At 40.3% G+C, this 20,108-nt stretch overlaps 1 protein-coding gene across 2 annotated transcripts in view; it reads right to left on the bottom strand.

Moving 5' to 3' along the window:
- The window catches only part of LOC111154487 (MRE11 homolog, double strand break repair nuclease), an 81,636-nt gene that overhangs the window by 7,558 nt on the left and 53,970 nt on the right, over positions 1-20,108 (bottom strand). For both annotated transcript variants that reach the window (XM_022514100.1, XM_022514099.1), the window contains exons 16-18: positions 19,532-19,612; positions 12,409-12,467; positions 8,555-8,622 (exon numbers count right to left, since the gene is read on the bottom strand). In XM_022514100.1, the coding sequence (XP_022369808.1) occupies positions 8,555-8,622; positions 12,409-12,467; positions 19,532-19,612 (208 nt within the window). The remainder of the gene's footprint in view (positions 1-8,554; positions 8,623-12,408; positions 12,468-19,531; positions 19,613-20,108) is intronic.

Genomic DNA, 20,108 nt, shown 5'->3' with positions numbered 1-20,108 from the left:
CTTGTGGTAAAGGAACTCATATTTGTCTGTCTTTTTATCAGCAGGAATTCTAAATCCTCTTAGATCAGGTCACTGCAGTCTATCCAGCCTGGTTTTTTACTGCCTATGAACTAAGAATGGTTTTCCCATTTTGAAATGGGGTACATTTAAATGGTTTTACAAATATCTACATAATCGCCTCAGCTTTGCCTCTTGGTCTGCAAAGCCTAAAATATTTGCTATCTGGCCCTTTAAGAAAGTTTGCCAACTCCAGTCTTAAATGAAAGCAGCATTTGTAAACTTTTAGCTACTAATTTATTACCATGCATTGGGATGTTACAGCAAAAGTACGTCTGAAGTATATCTGAAGATCTTGTCTGGACAAGTGGGTTGAGAATCAAGAGGGCATATGTCAGAAGGAAAGAAAAAACCCACAGGTTCTTCTACATAAAAGTAAAGGACAGGAGGATCTATGAAGCAAACTTGAAGGGCAACACGGCTTTAGAAGTAGAGATCAAGGAAATTTATCAAGCGATCCATCTGGGACATGCCCATCTCTCTATACTTGGCCTAAGCGGGAACTGGTCAGTTGCTGACTTGTTTCCATCTGTGACAGGAAGCAGGTCATCAAGAGCATACAGCCACAGTGCCAAGGAGGCAGAAGTTAGGTGAACCCATTCTCCCTGGGGGCTGGGGAAAGGGGGCTGGTTTATGGAAAAAAAAAAAAACCCCACTAAGACCTGACTTGGCTTCTGATGTCTCCCCAAATAACCAATGGGACCCAGAAACGAGCCAGTCATCTATGATGGACAGTGGCTCATCTGATCACAGCGAGAGTCCTAAGTTCTGCATCGGGGGGCTCCACAGACTTACAGATCTCATTTGTGAAGGACCCCTAGCCCTAGAAATCAACAGTAGGGAGGGAAAGAAATGGTTATACTCTTTTGATTGCTGGGTCGAATAAATGGGCCTTATCCTGGTTATGAGAAAAGGTTTAATTTGATTTGCTTCATGTGGATGGCTAAAATAAAAAGAGAGGGTGTATCAAATTGAGCGCCAGGAGCTGTAAGCTTGTTTCCCTTTTTTGTTCAGATACTATTTGGGGCCATATATCAGAGCGTTCAGCCTAGAGATGTTCAGCCAAGAAGTCAGCTGCAGCAGTGTTTAAGCACAAGGTGACATGTTAGAACTGGCCTAATACTGTGGCTGGCACATCACAGGTGCCACAAAAATGCAAGCTTTCCACCACTCAATGTCTGCCCCTCCCCCACACCCCTTATTGATGTTTTGAGGGAGGGTCCTCGGTTTATTTGGTACTGCTACCAAACCTGAACGGCCCTCTTATTGCCAGCACAAGGACAAAGTCTGGAACAACCTTCCCAAGGAAAAGTAGGCTCTCTGTTACCCATCTGGCAGGAGGCAGTTTTACAGCCCTTAAGTTATTTCCTTTTCCAAGTTAACTGCTGGGCATTATGGAGCTTTTATTGCTTACCTTTCCTCCTGTTACTCTTGTTCTATTTTCCCTAGCCTGCTATTTAATTTATTTAATGAACACTTATAGAGCTGTTACTGTGTTACTATGTGTCAGGCATTGTACTTAGCACTTTATAAGTATTAACCCACTTAAATCTCATAACCATATGGGGTAAATACTATTATATTAATTTTATAAATGAGGATACTGAGGCACAGAGAAGTAAAACAACTTGTACAAGGCCCATACCTTGTATGTTTTAGAGCTTAAATACTGTAAATAATCAAAATAACCATACAAACCTTGCCATTAATAAGTCAGTCTTCAAAACCCACCAAAATTGTGTCAGTCGTTGCTTCATCAGAAACACAAATTTGCCATGGCTGATTTCTGATCTGCTGCCAAAAACATTAATTTCTAAGTTGCCTCTCATCATTTAAATGGTTCCTACTGCCTGCACAGTGGTTTGAGAGGTGAATCTGTTGTGCTATGAAGCGAAGCAGCAGCACAAACAGGTCTGCAGCAGAACCCCTGGCTGTGTGACTGGCTGGGCCTCGGTAAATAAGTAAGCCACTTAACCTACTGTGCCTCACTTTCTTCCAAGGGACAATGGGATAGTTACAGCTTCATCTGCCTCCTGGGGTGCATGTGAGCACCACACAAGTTAATTCACATGGAAAGGCTCAGAAGAATAAACAATTCAGTTATTCTTATTACCGCAGGAGTAAATAAGAAAGTGACAGACATTTATTCTACTGAAAAGTAGACAACACAAAATGGTAACAAAAATCAAGATATTTTTCTTTAATACCTTTAAAATATATGTCAAACATACTAAAATAGTATTTCCATTGGTTCTAATAATGAAAAATAAGGACCTCATGCAACCTAAACTTCTTATTTCCTCTCGACTACTGATGCACTACTGGGGGGAAAAAAAAACCTCAGAAAGCTACACTTGTTTTTGTTTGTGTGTGTTTTAATTCACAAAGACAAGAATGATCAAGCAAGTACTGAAAGGGACTCTCTTCCTTTGATGGACTGACATATTCAGATATTCTTTCAATAAACCTCCTTTTCCCTAAGCAAATTTGAGTTAGGTTTTCATTGGATCAAAGAACCTAAGGTGTCCTGACTAATATAGGACTTAGTTTAAGTCCTTAAACTTATAGTTTAAGACAGTAACTCAAGACTGAGAAATGCTACCCCAATTATCCTCAACTATAGACCACAAATACACAACCTGACTTGCACCTCAGCCTGTCTTGGTATTTTGCACTCGTTCTACCAAGGCCGGCACTGGCTTTGGCAACGCCATACTCTTCTGGGTCTTTCTCATTGCTCCTACTTTTCCTAAATTCTAAAGGTTAAAACCCAGGTACTAGAACACAAAGCCCTCTCTTCTCTACCTTCTCTTGTAAGGTGATCAATCCATTCTAATAGCTTCAAGTTCAATATCTGTGTATCTGTTATATGCTGTTGAGAAGGACATTTAGGTATCATTCAAACCTCGCATCTGAGCTACGGACTCATATATCCAATTGCCTACCACCAACCCCTTCATATAAATTTCACAGGCATCTCAAACTTTCCACATCTAAAGCAGAATTATTTGATTTTCTGCCCATCATCCCTTACCAAAATCTATTTCTCTTCTTTGATGACTTTCTCAGTGTATGGCACTAAGAGTTCAAGTAGAAAACCTGGAAACCAACCATGATAACTCATTCTCCCTCACTCCAGATAGTCAATACATCCCCGACGTCTGTCATGTCTACCTCCTAATATACCCTGAAACCGTCTATTCCTTCCCTTTCCCTTGCTACCACTCTGGTACAAGCCTCTGTTATCTCTCTTCTGGGGACTACACACACTCCTTTCAGGTCAGCCTACGTACCTTGCTTCCTGTACCACAGGGGTCCTTTATAAATATAAATCAGATGGTGCCACTACTCTCTCAAAATCCTTCCATGGATTTCCCTGCATTTATAATAAAGTCCAAATACCTTACCCTGCTCAACTGTTACTGCTTCATGATGTATTCCCGCTTTTCTTATTCTTATCTCAAACCCCTTCTTTTCCATGGATTGGTCACTGGCTCCTAACTACAGTTAAGCTTCTTTCTTTTTCAAGAGGCTAAGGATCTGTGCTCAGAAAACTATAGGACACTCATGAGGGGCACCTGGGTGGCTAAGTGAATTAAAGCCTCTGCCTTCAGCTCAGGTCATGATCTCAGGGTCCTAGGATCGAGCCCCAAGTCGGGCTCTGTGCTCAGCAGGGAGTCTGCTTCCCCCTCTGTCTCTGCCTGCCTCTCTGCCTACTTGTGATCTCTCTCTCTCTGTCAAATAAATAAATAAAATCTTGGGGGGGGGGGGGGGAAGAACACTCATGAGAAAAACTGAGGAAGACACAAAGAAATGGAAAAATGTTCCATGTTCATGGATTGGAAGAACAAATATTGTTAAAATATCAATGCTACCCAGAGCAATCCATACATTTAATGCAATCCCTATCAAATACCATCAATTTTTTTCACAGAGTTGGAACAAATAATCCTAAAATTTGTATGGAAACCGAAAGGACCCGAATCTCCAAAGGAATGTTGAAAAAGAAAACCCGGGGCGCCTGGGTGGCTCAGTGGGTTAAAGCCTCTGCCTTCGGCTCAGGTCATGATCCTGGGGTCCTGGGATCGAGCCCCACATCGGGCTCCTTGCTCAGTGGGGAGCCTGCTTCTCTCTCTGCTTCGGCCTGCTGCTCTGCCTGCTTGTGTTCTCCCTCTCTCTCTCTCTCTCTCTCTCTGACCAATAAATAAATAAATTAATTAATTAAAAAAAAAAGAAAGAAAGAAAAAGAAAACCCAAACTGGTGGCATCACAATTCCAGACTTCAAGCTCTATTACAAACCTGTAATCATCAAGAGAATATGGTACTGGCACAAAAACAGACACATTAGATAAATGGAACAGAGTAGAGACCCCAGAAATGAACCCTCAACGTTATGGTCAACGAATCTTCAACAAAGCAGGAAAGAATATCCAATGGAAAAAAGACTGTCTCTTCAACAAATGGTGTTGGGAAAATGGGACAGCCACAGACAGAAGAATGAAATTGGACCACTTCCTTACACCACACACAAAAAGTGACTCGAAATGAATGAAAGACCTCAATGTGAGACAGGAATCCATCAAAATCCTAGAGAAGAACGCAGGCAGCAACCTCTGTGACGTCATCTGTAGCAAATTCTTGCTAGACACGTCTCCAGAGGCAAAGGAAACAAAGGCAAAAATGAACTATTGGGACTTCCATCAGGATAAAAAGCTTTTGCACAGCAAAGGAAATAGTCAACAAAAACTAAAAGGTAACCTACAGAATGGGAGAAAATATTTGTAAATGACCTATCAGATAAAGGGCTAGTATCCAAAATCTATAAAGAACTTATCACTCATCACCAAAAAAACAAAAAAATCTAGTCAAGAAATGGGCAGAAGATGTGAACAGACATTTCTCCAAAGAAGCCATACAAATGGCTAACAGACCAATGAAAAAATGCTCAACATCACTCAGCATCAGGAAAATACAAAACCACAAGGAGAGACCACCTCACACCAATGAGAATGGCTAAAATTCTAAAATTAACATGAGGAAATGACAGATGTTGACTCTCTTATACTGTTGGTGGGAAAGCAAGCTGGTGCAGACACTCTGGAAAACAGTATGGAGGTCCTCAAGAAGTTAAAAAAAGAACTACAGGGGCGCCTAGGTGGCTCAGTGGTTTAAAGCCTCTGCTTTCGGCTCAGGTCATGATCTCAGGATCCTGGGATCGAGCCCCGCATCGGGCTCTCTGCTCACCAGGGAGCCTGCCTCCCCCTCTCTCTGCCTGCCTCTCTGCCTACTTGTGATCTCTGTCAAATAAATAAATAAATAAATCTTAAAAAAAATAAAATAAAATAAAAAAAGAACTACACTATGAGCCAGGAGTTGCACTACTAGGTATTTACATATACATGCATAAACACACACATGGTTTGTCTCTCTGCGGGGAAGAAATATATTTGTATACATGTATATATTGTATACACGTAGTGATCTGAAGGGGCACCCGCACTCCAATGTTTACAGCAGCAATGTCTACAATAGCCAAATTATGGAAACAGCAGAGATAGCCATCAAGAGATGAATGGAAAGATGTGGTGTATATACACAATGGACTACTACTCAACCAACAGGGGGAAAAAAAAAAAATCCTGCCATTTGCAATGACATGGATAGAGCTAGAGGGTATTATGCTAAAAGTGAAGTAAGTCAATCAGAGAAAGACAATTATCATATGATCTCACTCATATGTGGAATTTAAGAAATAAAACAGAGGATCATAGGGGAAGAGAGGAAAAAATAAAACAAGATGAAACCAGAGAGGGAGACAAACCATAAGAGCCTTTCAATCATAGGAAACAAACTGAGGGTTGCTGAGGCGGGGGATGGGGTAACTGGGGGATGGACATTAAGGAGGGCACAGGATGTAATAAGCACTGGGTGTTATCTTAGACTGATCAATCACAGACCCGTACCTCTGAAACCAGTAATACATTATATATTAATTAATGAATTTAAATTAAAAAGAAAAACAAACAAACAAACGAGAGGCACTCTGTATGTGCTCTTCCTCCTGCTTTTTGCAAGGCCAAGTCTCTCAGCAAGATTTCAGTTAATTTTTTAAAAAAAAATATTTTATTTATTTATTTGACAGAGAAAGAGGGAGAAAAACCAGAGGGAACAGCAGAGGGAGAGGGAGAAGCAGGCTCCCTGCCATGCAGGGAGACCAATGAGCAGCTCAATCCCAGAACCCTGGGATCATGACACGAGCCAAAGGCAGACTCTTAACTGACTGAGCCACCCATGCACCTGAAGAGTTTACCTTAAAGGTGATCTCCTCAGAGGCCTTCCCTGATCTCTCTTTCAAGCAGATGTCTGTGGCCTGTGACATTACTCTTTACTGCTGCACCCTGATAATTTTGTAGGGGCCAACAGTAGACCATCCCAACATCAGTTACTTTGACATGAGGATTATTTTGAGTTAAAAAGCAATCAAAACTCAGCAGATTCAGGAAAGCTCTTTACCTTCCCCCAAACGCCTAAAAAGGACTTAGATATTGGACCTACTCCAGGAAGAGAGCTATCACCATAGGTAGGTAACCATATTACGGTATGGACTAGGTATGGTAGACAGGGAGGAACCCAGCAAAGATTTTGTTTGATCAAAATCCTCTCTGTCCTACTGATTCTGAGTGGCCCGGCAAACATTCATTTACCAAGCACTTACTGTCTTTCATCTTCCTGTGAATTGCTTTCTTTCCCACTGATGTCCAAGATCCCTACTCTCTTACTTCAGAATGACATATATACCTCATTTTGTCTGTCTTTGGAATTTCCACGTTTGTGTGGATTCCCCCTATGTATGAAATTAAACTTTATTTCCTCCTATTAATCTGTCTCATGTCAATTTGGTTCTTAGCTCAGCCAGAAAGACCTTGAAGGGGAGAAGAAATTCTTCCTCTCTGACAATTTCTTTTAAACATTCTTAAACACCTGTTGATCATCAACCCAAACATTACCTACTTTCTTTGTAAAGCCTTCGATGACCTATTCTAGAAGACAGTGTCACTTCCCTCAGATTTCATTACACTTGAATAAAACATTTACCTTGTTGGATTATTAGTGCCTCGTAATTAGCATACTGCTAAAGTGGAAATTCCTTGAAGGAAGGAGACGTTTCTTCCATATTTCTACCCCCAGCTCCTAGCATAACATGTAACTGAGTAAATATATGGATGCAGAACTACATATACCAATTTTCCCAACACAGATCCTTAATTCACATAAAGCACATATTCTCTGTAGGGTCAGTATCACGCCCAAGGAACGAAAATTGGTTCTAAAAGATGGGGTAGGTGAAAAATCTGAGATACTACAATGGTTTTGGCCTTTCCCAAGCTCAATCCTACCCAGCAAAATTTCATTCTTTAGTATTTAATTTCTCTTATTCTTTTAATTTAAATCAAATTTAATTTTTATCCTTAAGAAATGAAAACAAGGTTGAGCTCATGAAACCAGTGTTAAACACTGAGGCAGGGTTTTTTTCCTCATTCTCTTCCTTCTTGCTAACAACTCCTGCTCAGGCCATTACTCTCAGCTGCCCTTCTCCACCCCTCTCAAAACTCAGATTCCTATCTCAAAACCTCAGCTAAATGTTACTCCCTTAGAAAACCCTTCCTTCTTTCATAGCCCATAATTCTTGCTCCGTTTTCTAAGAGCCTGTGAGCACTCACACCTAATCTGTATCATAAAATTTCACACATAATTATGTACTGACTCATCATCCTTTAATGGACTGAAATGTGTTCATCTCTCTTTTCCACTATAACTTGCATTGCCTAAAGGCAGTAACCATGTGAAAACATTTATTCTGATCCCCAACAGACCTCATATAATGCTCATACAGAAAATCAGAGTTTAAAAAAGCTCTTGATTATTTTCTTAAGTAGAAATTTTCATTAACTGAGCTTCAGTTAAGCAGTGTCCACTTAAAACCCAACACAGAGAAATGCTAACAGTGCATCAAGCCAAGTAATAGCAAAAATGGCAAAAACCAAAAGGGACAGGTAGAAGCAAACGAGCGCTCCAAAGGCAGGAAAAGCCCACGTGATCCTCTTTTTAGTGTTTGGCACAGCACCCTGTGAAACGCAGTACGTAAAAATGCGATATGAAAGAGAAGCTGAAATAAAATATTTAGAAAAATACAATAAAAAAAAAATACAATACTCTGTTCATTAGAGAGAACACAGAAAACTCCATCAGGAAAATCCCTGAGTAATAAAGGCAAAAGGAAACAAATTAGAGGTTAAGTTTCACTGAAAAATACCTGCAGTAATGCTGCGTCATCTCTATGAACTCGGCTTTGCTCTATTTTTCACTTCTCTATTTATTTGGCCAGTTGAGAACAAATCTGTTAAACTTCTATGGCACAGAAAAATGTATAGGTAGAATTTTGGATGATTTAAAATTTTTCGGGTGTTTCTTCTTGCAGGAAATCAGTGCACCTACCTTTGTTCTGTTTTGGAAGTCGTAGGAAAAACGTCTTCTTCCACATCTGACTCATCCACCTCAATCACCTAAGGGAAAAAACAAAACAGTGAATAGATTTTATGGGAATTTATCTGAATAAAAATAAATAGTTGTATCTCAAAAAAAATTTTTTTTAATAGATTAGAAAAAAAAGTCAGAAAAAAGGGGGCAGAAACCAATTGTTAAAACTTAAGTTTGGGGCACCTGGGTGGCTCAGTTGGTTGAGCGACTGGACTGCTTTCAGCTCAGGTCATCATCCTGGGGTCCTGGGACGGAGCCTGACAGCAGGCTCCTTGCTCAGTGGGGAGTCTGCTTCTCCTTCTCCCTCTGCTCCTTCCTCCTCCTCCCAGTATCTCCCATGCATGCTCTCTGTCTCAAATACATAATCTTTTTTTTTTAAAAGATTTTATTTATTTATTTGTCAGAGAGAGAGGGAGAGCGAGCAAGCACAGGCAGACAGAAGGGCAGGCAGAGGCAGAGGTAGAAGCAGGCTCCCTGCCGAGCAAAGAGCCCAATGTGGGACTCGATCCCAGGACGCTGGGATCATGACCCGAGCCGAAGGCAGCTGCTTAACCAACTGAGCCACCCAGGCGTCCCTCAAATACATAAAATCTTAAAACAAAACAAAACAAAACCACAATAACCAAAACCTGAAGCTTAACCTGACTTCCCTCTAATGTCACTCTTCAATCACAAATGGTATCTATACATGTCTGAGCTCACTCTTCTCCTAAACACCATGGCAGCCGAGGTACCTAGAGGAACATTTATTTATTTGAAAGAGTGAGCAAGAAAGCACAAGAAGGGAGAGCAGCAGAGGGAGACGGAGAGGGAGAAGCAGACTCTCTGGTGAGCAGGGAGCCCCAATGCAGCGCTCGATTCCAAGACCCTGGGATCATGACCTGAGCCGAAGGCAGGTACTTAACTGACTGAGCCACCCAGGCACCCCAAGATATTTGTTATTCTTGATTCTATCATCTAAAATACTATGTAAGGACCTATTTTATATTTCTATTTTAGCCAGAGGCTTCCATTGAGGTTAAACAACAACTTTGTTGTTTAACCCTTAAACTGTCCCTGCTCCCCTTCCCCCAGGGGACTTAAAAACAAGTCCTGGAGACCAGCTCCAGGTGTGGAGGCCAAGAAAAACAAGGCTGTATCCACCTCGAGTCTAGCCCTGACATAAGTACAGCCATCTTGGCAAAGCAAAAGCCGGCACCTTGCACTATAAGAGTGGGTTAGCATAAGAATGGCCATCGTGAAGGCCAGGAAGCCATTTTACTGAGCGTCCCTAACCAGCCCACAGGTGCAAGTAACTTGAGACAAGAGAAAGTAGCTAAAACCTGAAAAAACAACTTAATCATATACCACCAGGGCAGTTAGGTGGTGGCGCCACAGGGACCAAATGTTAAAGAAAAACAAATAGTTAACTTGCAGAGATCACAATCCTGCAAGACAGGAGTCTCTCTTGGTTTGCAGATGTCCTGGTGATTTACAACAAAAAGGGCTATCTCTTCAATGGCCAGAGACAAATGGCTCAGTTCCTCAAGGTCTAAGGTCACACCATAAAACTGAGGGAGGCTGAGGCAGAAGGAAATGTAAATAAAGTTAAATTTCTTCTAAACCTAAATCTCATTTAACCGCCAGGATGGCGCCAGGGTGATGCCGGGGTGGCAAAGGTTAAACAAAGTAAGACTGTCAAAGTGGGGCACAAGATCTGTATGTAGCTATGAAAAAGTGCCTTGAAAATGCTATATAAACCCTTGGCTTTGAGTGCTCGGGGTCCTTGTTGAAACCCGCTGCCCCGGGCAGATACTTGGACCCCAGCTAGCTGGAAATAAACCTCGCTGTGTGACTTGCATTATCGAGAGTGTTCTCTGTCTAATCAAGGGGTGGGCGATTCCGTACCCTAACAACTACTTACTGGGACGCCTGGGTGGCTCAGTGGGTTAAAGCCTCTGCCTTCGGCTCAGGTCATGATCCCAGGGTCCAGAAATGGAGGCAGCATCAAGCCCACATCGGGCTCTCTGCTCAGCAGGGAGCCTGCTTCCCCTTCCTCTGTCTCTGCCTGTCTCTCTGCCTACTTGTTGTGATCTCTGTCTGTCAAATAAATAAATAAATAAATAATTTTTAAAAAAAAAAAGGAAAAAAGAAAAAAAAATACTACTTACTTATCTCTCTACATTTTGTATTATCTTGACACTTAATACACACAGTTGCTACATCTGCAGCTAAGGAACAAAGCCAAGGACAAAACAGTGAAAAAACAGTATCTGAGAGATCCCCCTCCAGGCTGACCTAAAACTATTAATAAAAAATTGTTAAATGTAGTTGTCCAAGAAACTATGAATCCGGCCAATGTTTCTGCATTTTGTCATAAAACCACCAGAAGATTGTCTTATGTGCCTTGAAGGAATCAAAGGTATTCAACGCTCCCCCAATCTACCACTGTGTAACCACAATGAATGAATACAAAAAAGCTATTTTAGCACAACTTATTCCTTTTGAACTCATGTTCCTGTCTTGCAAGAGAAAAAAATCCAGAAAAGAAGCTACTTTGTGGGTGTGCTATTTTGCTTTTAGATGATCTGCAAGTGACAGCAGGCAATAGTTGAAAGCAAATAATAAAATGGAGCTCAGGATAATAGTTATTAGCACCCACACATCAGCAACAACAGGAAGAAGGGGGGAAAAAGATGAGGTTAAGGGATATAAAAGGACAAAACGAAATCAGAGCAGAGAAGTTTTCTGGAACAGAAGGGTGGGTAACTTTTGTCACATATTCAAGAGTTGAAGAACGAAATTTGAGAGAATGCTGCTGGGGCAGGTATGACACAGAACACAAATTTTCAACTGCAGGTGATAATGGCTATTATTCTGGAAACTTAGGGACATGTCTGAGACATTTTTGATTGTCATAATTGGGGGGGGTTGCTACTGGCATCTAGAGGATAGAGGGTAAGATGTTGCTAAAATCCCCACAATGCAGAGGACAGTCCCTCCCAGTAAGACTTACCTGGTTCAAGACTTATCTGGTCAACAGTGCTGCTATGGAGAAACCCTGACACAGAAGCAAGAGCACTGCCTTAGGCGTAAAGACATGTGGGTCTTGAAAGTAAGGTAATAGGCGCTTCAAACACATATAAAATCTTGTAATCCAAAGGAAGTGCAGAGGGCCTATGTTATTGAATCTAGAGCTTAAGACAGAGGTCCTTACATTCTGACTGCTTAATTTGTCTTGAGTCTAGCTCCCAGCCATCAACAAACCAACCGTGGTATCATGAGAGGATAAGTAACAAAAGGAAGCCAGATTTAAATAAGACTTCTGTATGCACTGAACTCCAATCTTCAATATTAATATTCTATGCATGGACCTTTTTGGCTCAACAATGTTATCCTTGAAAATATTACTGTAAACACACATTTATGGGTTCCTAATCATGAGATACAGTATTTTTTTTTAATATTTTTATTTATTTGACAGAGAGAGACACAGCAAGAGAGGGAACACAAACAGGGAGAGTGGGAGAGGGAGAAGGAGGCTTCCCTCTGAGTAGGGAGCCCGATGCCGGGCTTGATTCCAGGACCCTGGGATCATGACCTGAGCCGAAGGCAGAGGCCTAATGACTGAGCCACCCAGGTGCCCGAGATCCAGTATTTAAAGAAAAAAAAAAAAAATCCTAGAAGCCCTTGGTCTGGATAACCCATAATATTCTGTCCAGCTTTAATGTTTCCCACTTTTTCTTCATTTACTTTGTAGATCAAAGAACTGACAATTCAAAACGCAGGAAGCATAAATTATTAACACACAACTATAAAACTTTTCATCTTACCTCTGAATAATTCTTAGTAGCAACATTTCGGGATGGCTGCTGTCTTGCAGATTTAAAGGCTATAAGGTGAAAAGAAAAAACATCCACTATGTTATTCTTAAAATAACTGAAAAAAAATTGTACCTATCTTTATCTTCAGACTTTGTAAGCTCAATCTACAAAAATCCATGAGAGCCAATTATAAAACATTTATATTTTTTAAAATCTAAAGGGAGGTGGAATTATATGTTCAAATAAATCAATGCCTAACTGTCAGTCTCCTGATTTCATGGCTTATTCAAATAAAATAACAGGTGATGTTCATAAATACACCTACACTAAAAATATTTTATAGGAACTATATGAAGGATAAAATCTGATCATCAAATGGATTAAACTCCAAATATATCAAAGGTAACCCTCCTCATGTCTTCTTTCCCTTACAGTTGGCAGTACCTTTCCCTGTGGCTAGATCAGGAACCATGTGGTTCCAGTAAGAGCTTTCTTATTCTCCTCTACTTTGTTAGCCATATTCAGTATCTAAGAAAGAGTCCAGGGGAAATCCTAGAAAACAGTGTTATCTTTTACGCTATGATATACTTCCCTTTAAATCCTCACATTTTAGCTTTAAAAACTTAGAAACATGAAGTTTAGCTAACCCTTTATATTTCCCAAGATCAAAATCATGATACTACGATTTTATAATAAGAAATACGGGTTTAGTCTCGGTCCCCATTTCTGGCAGAGCTCCTAGTACCCGGAAATTCCTAAGTACTAAGAGCCAGAGAAGTGTCTTTTGTCATGTTAATGAAGTGACTTTCAAACCAAACCTAAATCTGGGGGCTGGTTGCCAGGGAACCAACATGGAAATCAGGAAATGAAGGCTGGAACTCAGTCCCACCCCAAGATTTCCAAGGAGACAGGGGGACCGGAGGTTGAATCAATCACCAATAGCCAATGATTTAATCAATTAATGGTAATGAAGCTGCCACAGAAACCCAAAGGAGGGGTTCAGCAAGCTTAGAGGTGGTAAACTAGAATGCTCCCACTTGCCAGGCTGCTGGCCCCCAAACTCTGAGGATACAAATCCTTTGTTTGCAACCTTACCTTTTGTATTTCTTAATCCGGCTGCTGATTTATATCCTTTGTAATAAACCAGTAAATTAGTGAATTAACTAGTTCCCTGAGTTCTGTGAGCCGCCCCAGGAAATTAATTAAACCCGAAGAGGAAATTAGGGGAAAAAGACGGATAAAAAGCACAGCTAGATTTCTGATTAGCCTCTGAAGTGGAGGGAGGCAGTATTGTGGAACTCAGCCCTTACCCTAAGGAATCTGATGCTACATCTGGGTAGACAGTGTCAGAATTGAGTCAATTTGTAGGAAACCCAGCTGATGGCTAAGAATTGCTTAGTGGTGTGAGCCCCCGCATCCCCTCCCTTGCCCCCTCCCACTACAATGAATTGGGTACAGAATATTTAAAACCTAGAATAAATCTCAAACTGCCAATTAGAGTTTTATTTCCTCCTAAGCCTTACCAATTTCTTAATATAAAACAATGTTTTCCCCAAGACAACCCCCAAATTAAACAGGGTAAGAGGAGAAAAAAAGAAAGAGGCCCCGAAAAAGTCAAAAGCTCAGAGAAACCCACAAAGTCCAAAATTCTTGTAGTTTGAAAACTCAGAAATTGTTCTATCTAGCCTAAATTTATGATTTGTTCATTTTTCCTATTCCAGGTTCTATCCCCAGTCTTGTGATGTCTATCTGAGAGGAGAAATTAAGGGCAAAAGCAAAGTTCTTACCCACTCTACTCAATTACTAGGGCCTTACATCCTAACTCTACTTGAAAGGCTAAAGAGGGCAACTGAATGATAAAAGTCAGCCATCATGACTCTTAAAGAATATTTCTACTCAATAATTATTGACTAATTGAATCCTCAGACTCTCAGATCCTGAAGAGCCCGCCTTAAAAATAAATAAATAAATGGCCCTCCTTTCTTTATATCCCCAACAAATAAATGTCAGTGAGATAAATTAACCTTATCAGAAAAATAAGCACTGAGTTAAGTTAGGAAGGCAAAACAGTATGGTGGTTGTAGAGTTAAACTCATTTTGACTGACTAGTTGGGTGACCAGAGCCAAGCTCCTTGGCTTCCTTAAGTCTCAATTTCCCCGCCTATAAAGTGATGTGGGAAATAAAGGCAGAAGAAAAATTACTGAATTTCCATACTACCTACAGCCCACTGGCAAGTCCTTGAAACAAAAGAGTGACATTCCTTTAGGGACTCAACTACCTTGAAGTTGATACTCTGCTCAGGGCAAAGGGTAATCTTAGCCCAATTCCAGGACCCCCTAAGTCTACTTTAACACATAAAAATTCCTTTGGAAACTTGCTTTATCTCTATCCCCAAAATACATGTGGACAATCATCCCTTAAGTACAGGACCCACCCATATATATTTGAAGGGTCTCATGACAGAGTTTTTACTAAACAATAATAAAATTACCTTTCCTAACAATAGTTAACCCCCTCAGGATCCTGGAAACCTTGTTTCCAAAATACCTGGGAGGCTTACACTATCCCCAACCCCCTCCCAACCTGAAAGTATAAAATGGGCCACTCCTCATGAACTCAGCACAGCTCTTTCTGCCCAAGTCCTGTCCCTGTGCTTTAAAAAAAAAAAAACAAAAAACCATCTTTTTGCACCAAAGATGTCTCAAGAATTTCTTCTTCGCCGTCAGCTTTGAACCCTAATGTCTTTCTTACATCATAAAATAGTGTTAATCAAAATTCATGCAGAAAATCGTTGCAAAGATAAGAAGAGGTGATTAATGGAAATAGTTCTGCCAAGAGACTAGGAGGAGCAGGTACTCTGATAACGTAGCTAGCGGCCCGCCATGACAGTAAACTACATGGAATCACAGAGCCTTCAGAGCCACCACTCACTCGGTCACCACCCTCTGCAGACAAACTTCAAGGGAAAAACTGGGGCTGTCAAATCTTTATTTACAACTGCTGCTGGCTGAAGTGTAATATCTACCGTTTCCAATAAAATTCCAGTACAATAATAAATCTCTACACTCCACAGGGCTTGTTAATAATAGAATCGTACTGTTACAGCTCTCTTCATGCCTCCATTTACAACAGGGATTTGGAAGTTTCTGCTTTTAAAGATTTTTATTTATTTATTTATTTGACAGAGAGAGAGAGAGAGAGAGATCACAAGTAGGCAGAGAAGCAGGCGTGGGGAAGCAGGCTCCATGATGAGCAGAGAGCCCTATTGCGGGGCTCGATCCCAGGACCCTGAGCCACCCAGGCACCACTGCCACTAATACTAATAGCAATCATTTTTTGGATTCTTACAGGATTCTAAATCCTGTGCTAAGTAATGTATACCCATGAGTTCAACTGATACTTGCTATGACTCTGTAGAGTCAGTACTATGCTGCCAATTTTACAGCTAAGGATTTGAAGCTTATAGAATAGAAAGAAGCAGTTTACGCCTCCTGGGGCTTAACATGTATATATACTATGCCAAATAGTCCACATGTATTTTCTCATTAATCCTCAAAAAAACCCCAATGGGATAAATGCAATCATCAGCCTACTTACAGACGAGGACACTGAAGATGAAAAGCCTAAAAGGACACATAGCTAGTAAAATCAAGGAGTCAAGTCAAACCAATGGCTGACTTTAGAACCATGTTTTTAACCTTTATGCTATCCAATCTCTAAGTAACTTTTATTCATTCATTCTCAAGCATTTAATGAGCATCTATGCCAGCCAGGCACTATGGACACCATGATGAAGAAGAATGACTCTGTCCTCATTCTGCTGATGCTCCCCTGGTTTATGGGCATGGATCCAGCTGGTGAATTGCTGGCCCACTCACACCAGGTCTGACTCCAAAGCTCAGGTTCTTAACCATACCATCTGCTGCAAAAGGCATAACAAATAGATTTTTTTCCTTAACATAACTCAGGAAATCTTAAGTTTCATATTAATTTGGCTTACCTTTTACAAATGAGTATTATTACTTTAAAAAAAAGGATTATCTGTGGGGGCGCCTGGGTGGCTCAATTGGTTGAGCGACTGCCTTCGGCTCAGGTCATGATCCTGGAGTTCCGGGATCAAGTCCCACACTGCGCTCCCTGCTCAGCAGGGAGTCTGCTTCTCCCTCTGACATCTCTCCTCTCATTCTCTCTCTCTCCCTCTCAAATAAATAAATAAAATCTTAAAAAAAAAAGGATTATTTGTGAACATTTTAAAGCACTGTAACTGGTCTTCTGTCTTCTCTATACAAACAGAAGCTTTCTTCCACATTATCAATGGGTAACAGAGCAGAGCTCATGAGAGAGTATCTGTTACAAGTCTCACAGGCATAGTAGTTCTGAAAGGAGCCAAGGGTAGAAACTGAAAAAAAAAAAAATGCTCACAAAAACCCTATGAGATATAAAGTTCTAGATGCACAGGAGGCAGCCACCTATGAGTTTTGAAGAAAGAAAATAAAGATAAAAACCTCTGTATTTGTTTATGTGGGCTAGGTTTTCAGACAAACACTGATGCTCAAAGCAACACAAATTGCTTCATCAAACACATAAAAACTTTCTAATGGCACTGAGTTCCTGGTCACATAAAGAATTAATAGGCCAAAACAGAAGAAAAGCTCCAACTCAGAGAGGCAAGCAGAATCCTTTTCTCTGGGGACCTGCTGATCTGGACAAATGTTCACACTGGTTTTGACAGTTCTGTAGAGAGAACTGTCAAGGCCTGATCAAGATTGGTGGGGGGAGGGGACCTGATGCATGTCCTCCCTACCTTAAGCTGGGACCACAATGGTTCAGGAGAGAAGCATATGTAAAAACAGGATTTTGTAAGTACATTATTAGCTGGTTGAACCTCAAGTCACAACTTTAAATGTAGTTTAATGTGGCCTAAGACTTGTGGTGCCTCTAGAAGCCTGGAGAAACAAATATGAATCAACTCTGGGGGAACTTAACTTCATCTCTGATCTCAAATTACTCCTGCTGATCATTTCTTGGGACAAAAGATAACAAAACATACAAGGAAACAAGTCATCGTAAATGAGAACAAGCAGAAACGAAATCAGAAATGGACAATAAAAAGAAGCCAAAGGCATTCAGACACTGGGTTATTAGACACAGAATACAGAACAAATATCTTTACTATGTGCACAAAAAAATTACAGACAGGCTTAAAAACATCTGCAGGGAATTTTTAAAATCACACAATGTATTTCAAAAGAACTAAGTAGAGTTTCTACCCACATCAAAAACAACAAAATAAAAACTTCAAAGGACAGTTTGAAGAATAGATGGGCATGGGTCGGCTCAGTCTACAGAACAAGCAACTTCTTATCTTCAGGTCAGGGGTTTGAACCCCATGTTGGGGTCAGAGTTTACTTAAGAAAACAAAAACAAAAACAACAGATGGGTGAATTGGAAGATCAATATAGCGCAGGAAGATAAAGCAAGGGAAAATACAAGAGATTAATAGTCATGGGAGGACAGAGTGATTCTTAGATTTTTTTTTTTTAAAGATTCTATCTATTTATTTGAAGGACAGAGATTACAAGTAGGCAGAGAGGCAGTCAGAGAGAGAGAGGAGGAAGCAGGCTCCCTGCTGAGCAGAGAGCCTGACATGGGGCTCGATCCCAGGACCCTGGGATCCTGACCTGAGCCGAAGGCAGAGGCTTTAACCCACTGAGCCACCCAGGCGCCCCAATTCTTAGATTTATTTAACTTCTGAAGACTCTGAAGGAAGGAGAAAAAGAGCACAGAGGTATTATCTAAAGGGAAAGGATTTTCTAGGAGCCATGAAAGACACCAATTCACAATTTCATGAAGCCCTATAAAAAAGAATCTCCTATCTAGATTCATCAGTGAAACTTCAGAATACCAAAGACAGCCAGCTGGAAGGAAAAAAAGACTACTTCCAAGGGAAAAAAAAAGGCAAGCTTAACTAATAGCTCATTTCTCAACAACAAAACTGAAGTCCAAAGATTCACTCTCAGTGATTAATTCTGCCCACTGGTGCCAAGGAAAGCTTCACATAAAACAGTTAAGCCAGGACAATAAAAGGCAGTTTGGGTTAAGGTCAAGGTGGGTATGCCTTCGTGTCACATGCTAACCAACTTCTGGTGACTTAACTTGGAAGTGTACGCGTTATTTTCACTTCGTATTTCTATCTCCCTGTTTCTTTTTTTTTTTTTAATGAACATTTTATACAGATCTACTGTGTACCAGACTCTACCTTTCACCTTCAGAATAACCTATTATGTAGAGTCTATAAGGAAAATAAACTTTGGAGTCTGAGTGACCGTAGTCAAAGTCACAAGGCTTTTCCATGTTGAACTCTGCCTAGATCATTTCTATGCTGCCTATTTCCCCCCTTCTCTGCTTTTACCTTACTCCTACCAAGAACGGAAGAGTACCTCTTCAGATGCCTTTCCCTAAAAGAAAACATGCTTTTGAAATCAAAATAAGAATCTCAGGGGCACCTGGGTGGCTCAGGGGGTTAAAGCCTCTGCCTTCCACTCAGGTCAAGCGCCGCATCGGGCTCTCTGCTCAGTAGGGAACCTGCCTCCCCTCTCTCTCTGCCTGCCTCTCTGCCTACTTGTGATCTCTGTCTGTCAAATAAATAAATAAAATCTAAAAACAAAACGAAACGAAACAAAACAAACAAACAAAAACTCAGCTGGCTCTCCTCAAGTACTAAATAATCAGAGTAAAAACTATTATTATTTTTTTTTCAAGTAGGCTTCATGCCCAGTGTGGAGCCCAGCATGGGGCTTGAGTGTAAGAAAGTAAACACTTTCTCTCTTGATCATTGGTGACATACTGACCAACTGACTCACTTTTCTATCTTCATGATCCCTCTATAAGAAAGGAAATAAACAAATTTGTCTAAAGTAAGGGACTACAGAAAATAATTTTTAAGGCTCACCCTCTTCAATAGCTCTGATGAATCGCAAAGACCTTTTAAGGAATGATTTATCTCATAATCCTAATAACACTTTTGACTCTACAACAATGGCAACAGAAATCAATGAGGTTTCCCAATGAGGATTTCCTATTTGGAATTTATAAATAACTACTAGATAATCATTTGCAATCCATACTCACCATCTACAATAGACATATTTCTAGATGTTGACATAGTCGTCTTTGAACTTCTGCTTCGAGTAGAAGTCTCTAGACCAGTGCCTAGTGTTAGAATAATGAGCAGTCAATATACAATTCTATCAGGAATCAATGTTTAAGACAGTGCCAAATGAAATGTACATAAAGTTACGTCAAAACATAGCTTATATAAAAAGTCAAAGACATATAACAAAAAACACATAGTCTACTCAATTTTCAAAAACTATACTTACAAAAAAAGAAAAAAAAAACTATACTTACACCACATTTGGTTCATACTCTTCCAATTAAAATATAAGGAAACATTTTGTAAAGTTAAGAATAATGAAAATGAACTATCACTAGAGGATGAGGATCTCTTTCTCTGGAAATTTTTAACTTTTAAGTACTATTTGACCAGCTTAAAATTCCTATGGATAAATATTTAATAAAAACAACTGAAAATATTCCTAGAAACAAATTTATACAATATACCAGGAAGTCACTGGATGACCAATTTTCTATTATTTGGATTATCCAAGGACAACAGTCCCACGTTAAATACAATGATGGCAATTAA

This window comes from Enhydra lutris, unplaced genomic scaffold (assembly GCF_002288905.1).
Source record: "Enhydra lutris kenyoni isolate GAN:26980312 unplaced genomic scaffold, ASM228890v2 scaffoldscaffold37, whole genome shotgun sequence".
Lineage (NCBI taxonomy): Eukaryota > Metazoa > Chordata > Mammalia > Carnivora > Mustelidae > Enhydra > Enhydra lutris.
Note: the sequence above shows the minus strand (reverse complement) of the source record. Positions and strands in the feature narration are given on the sequence as shown.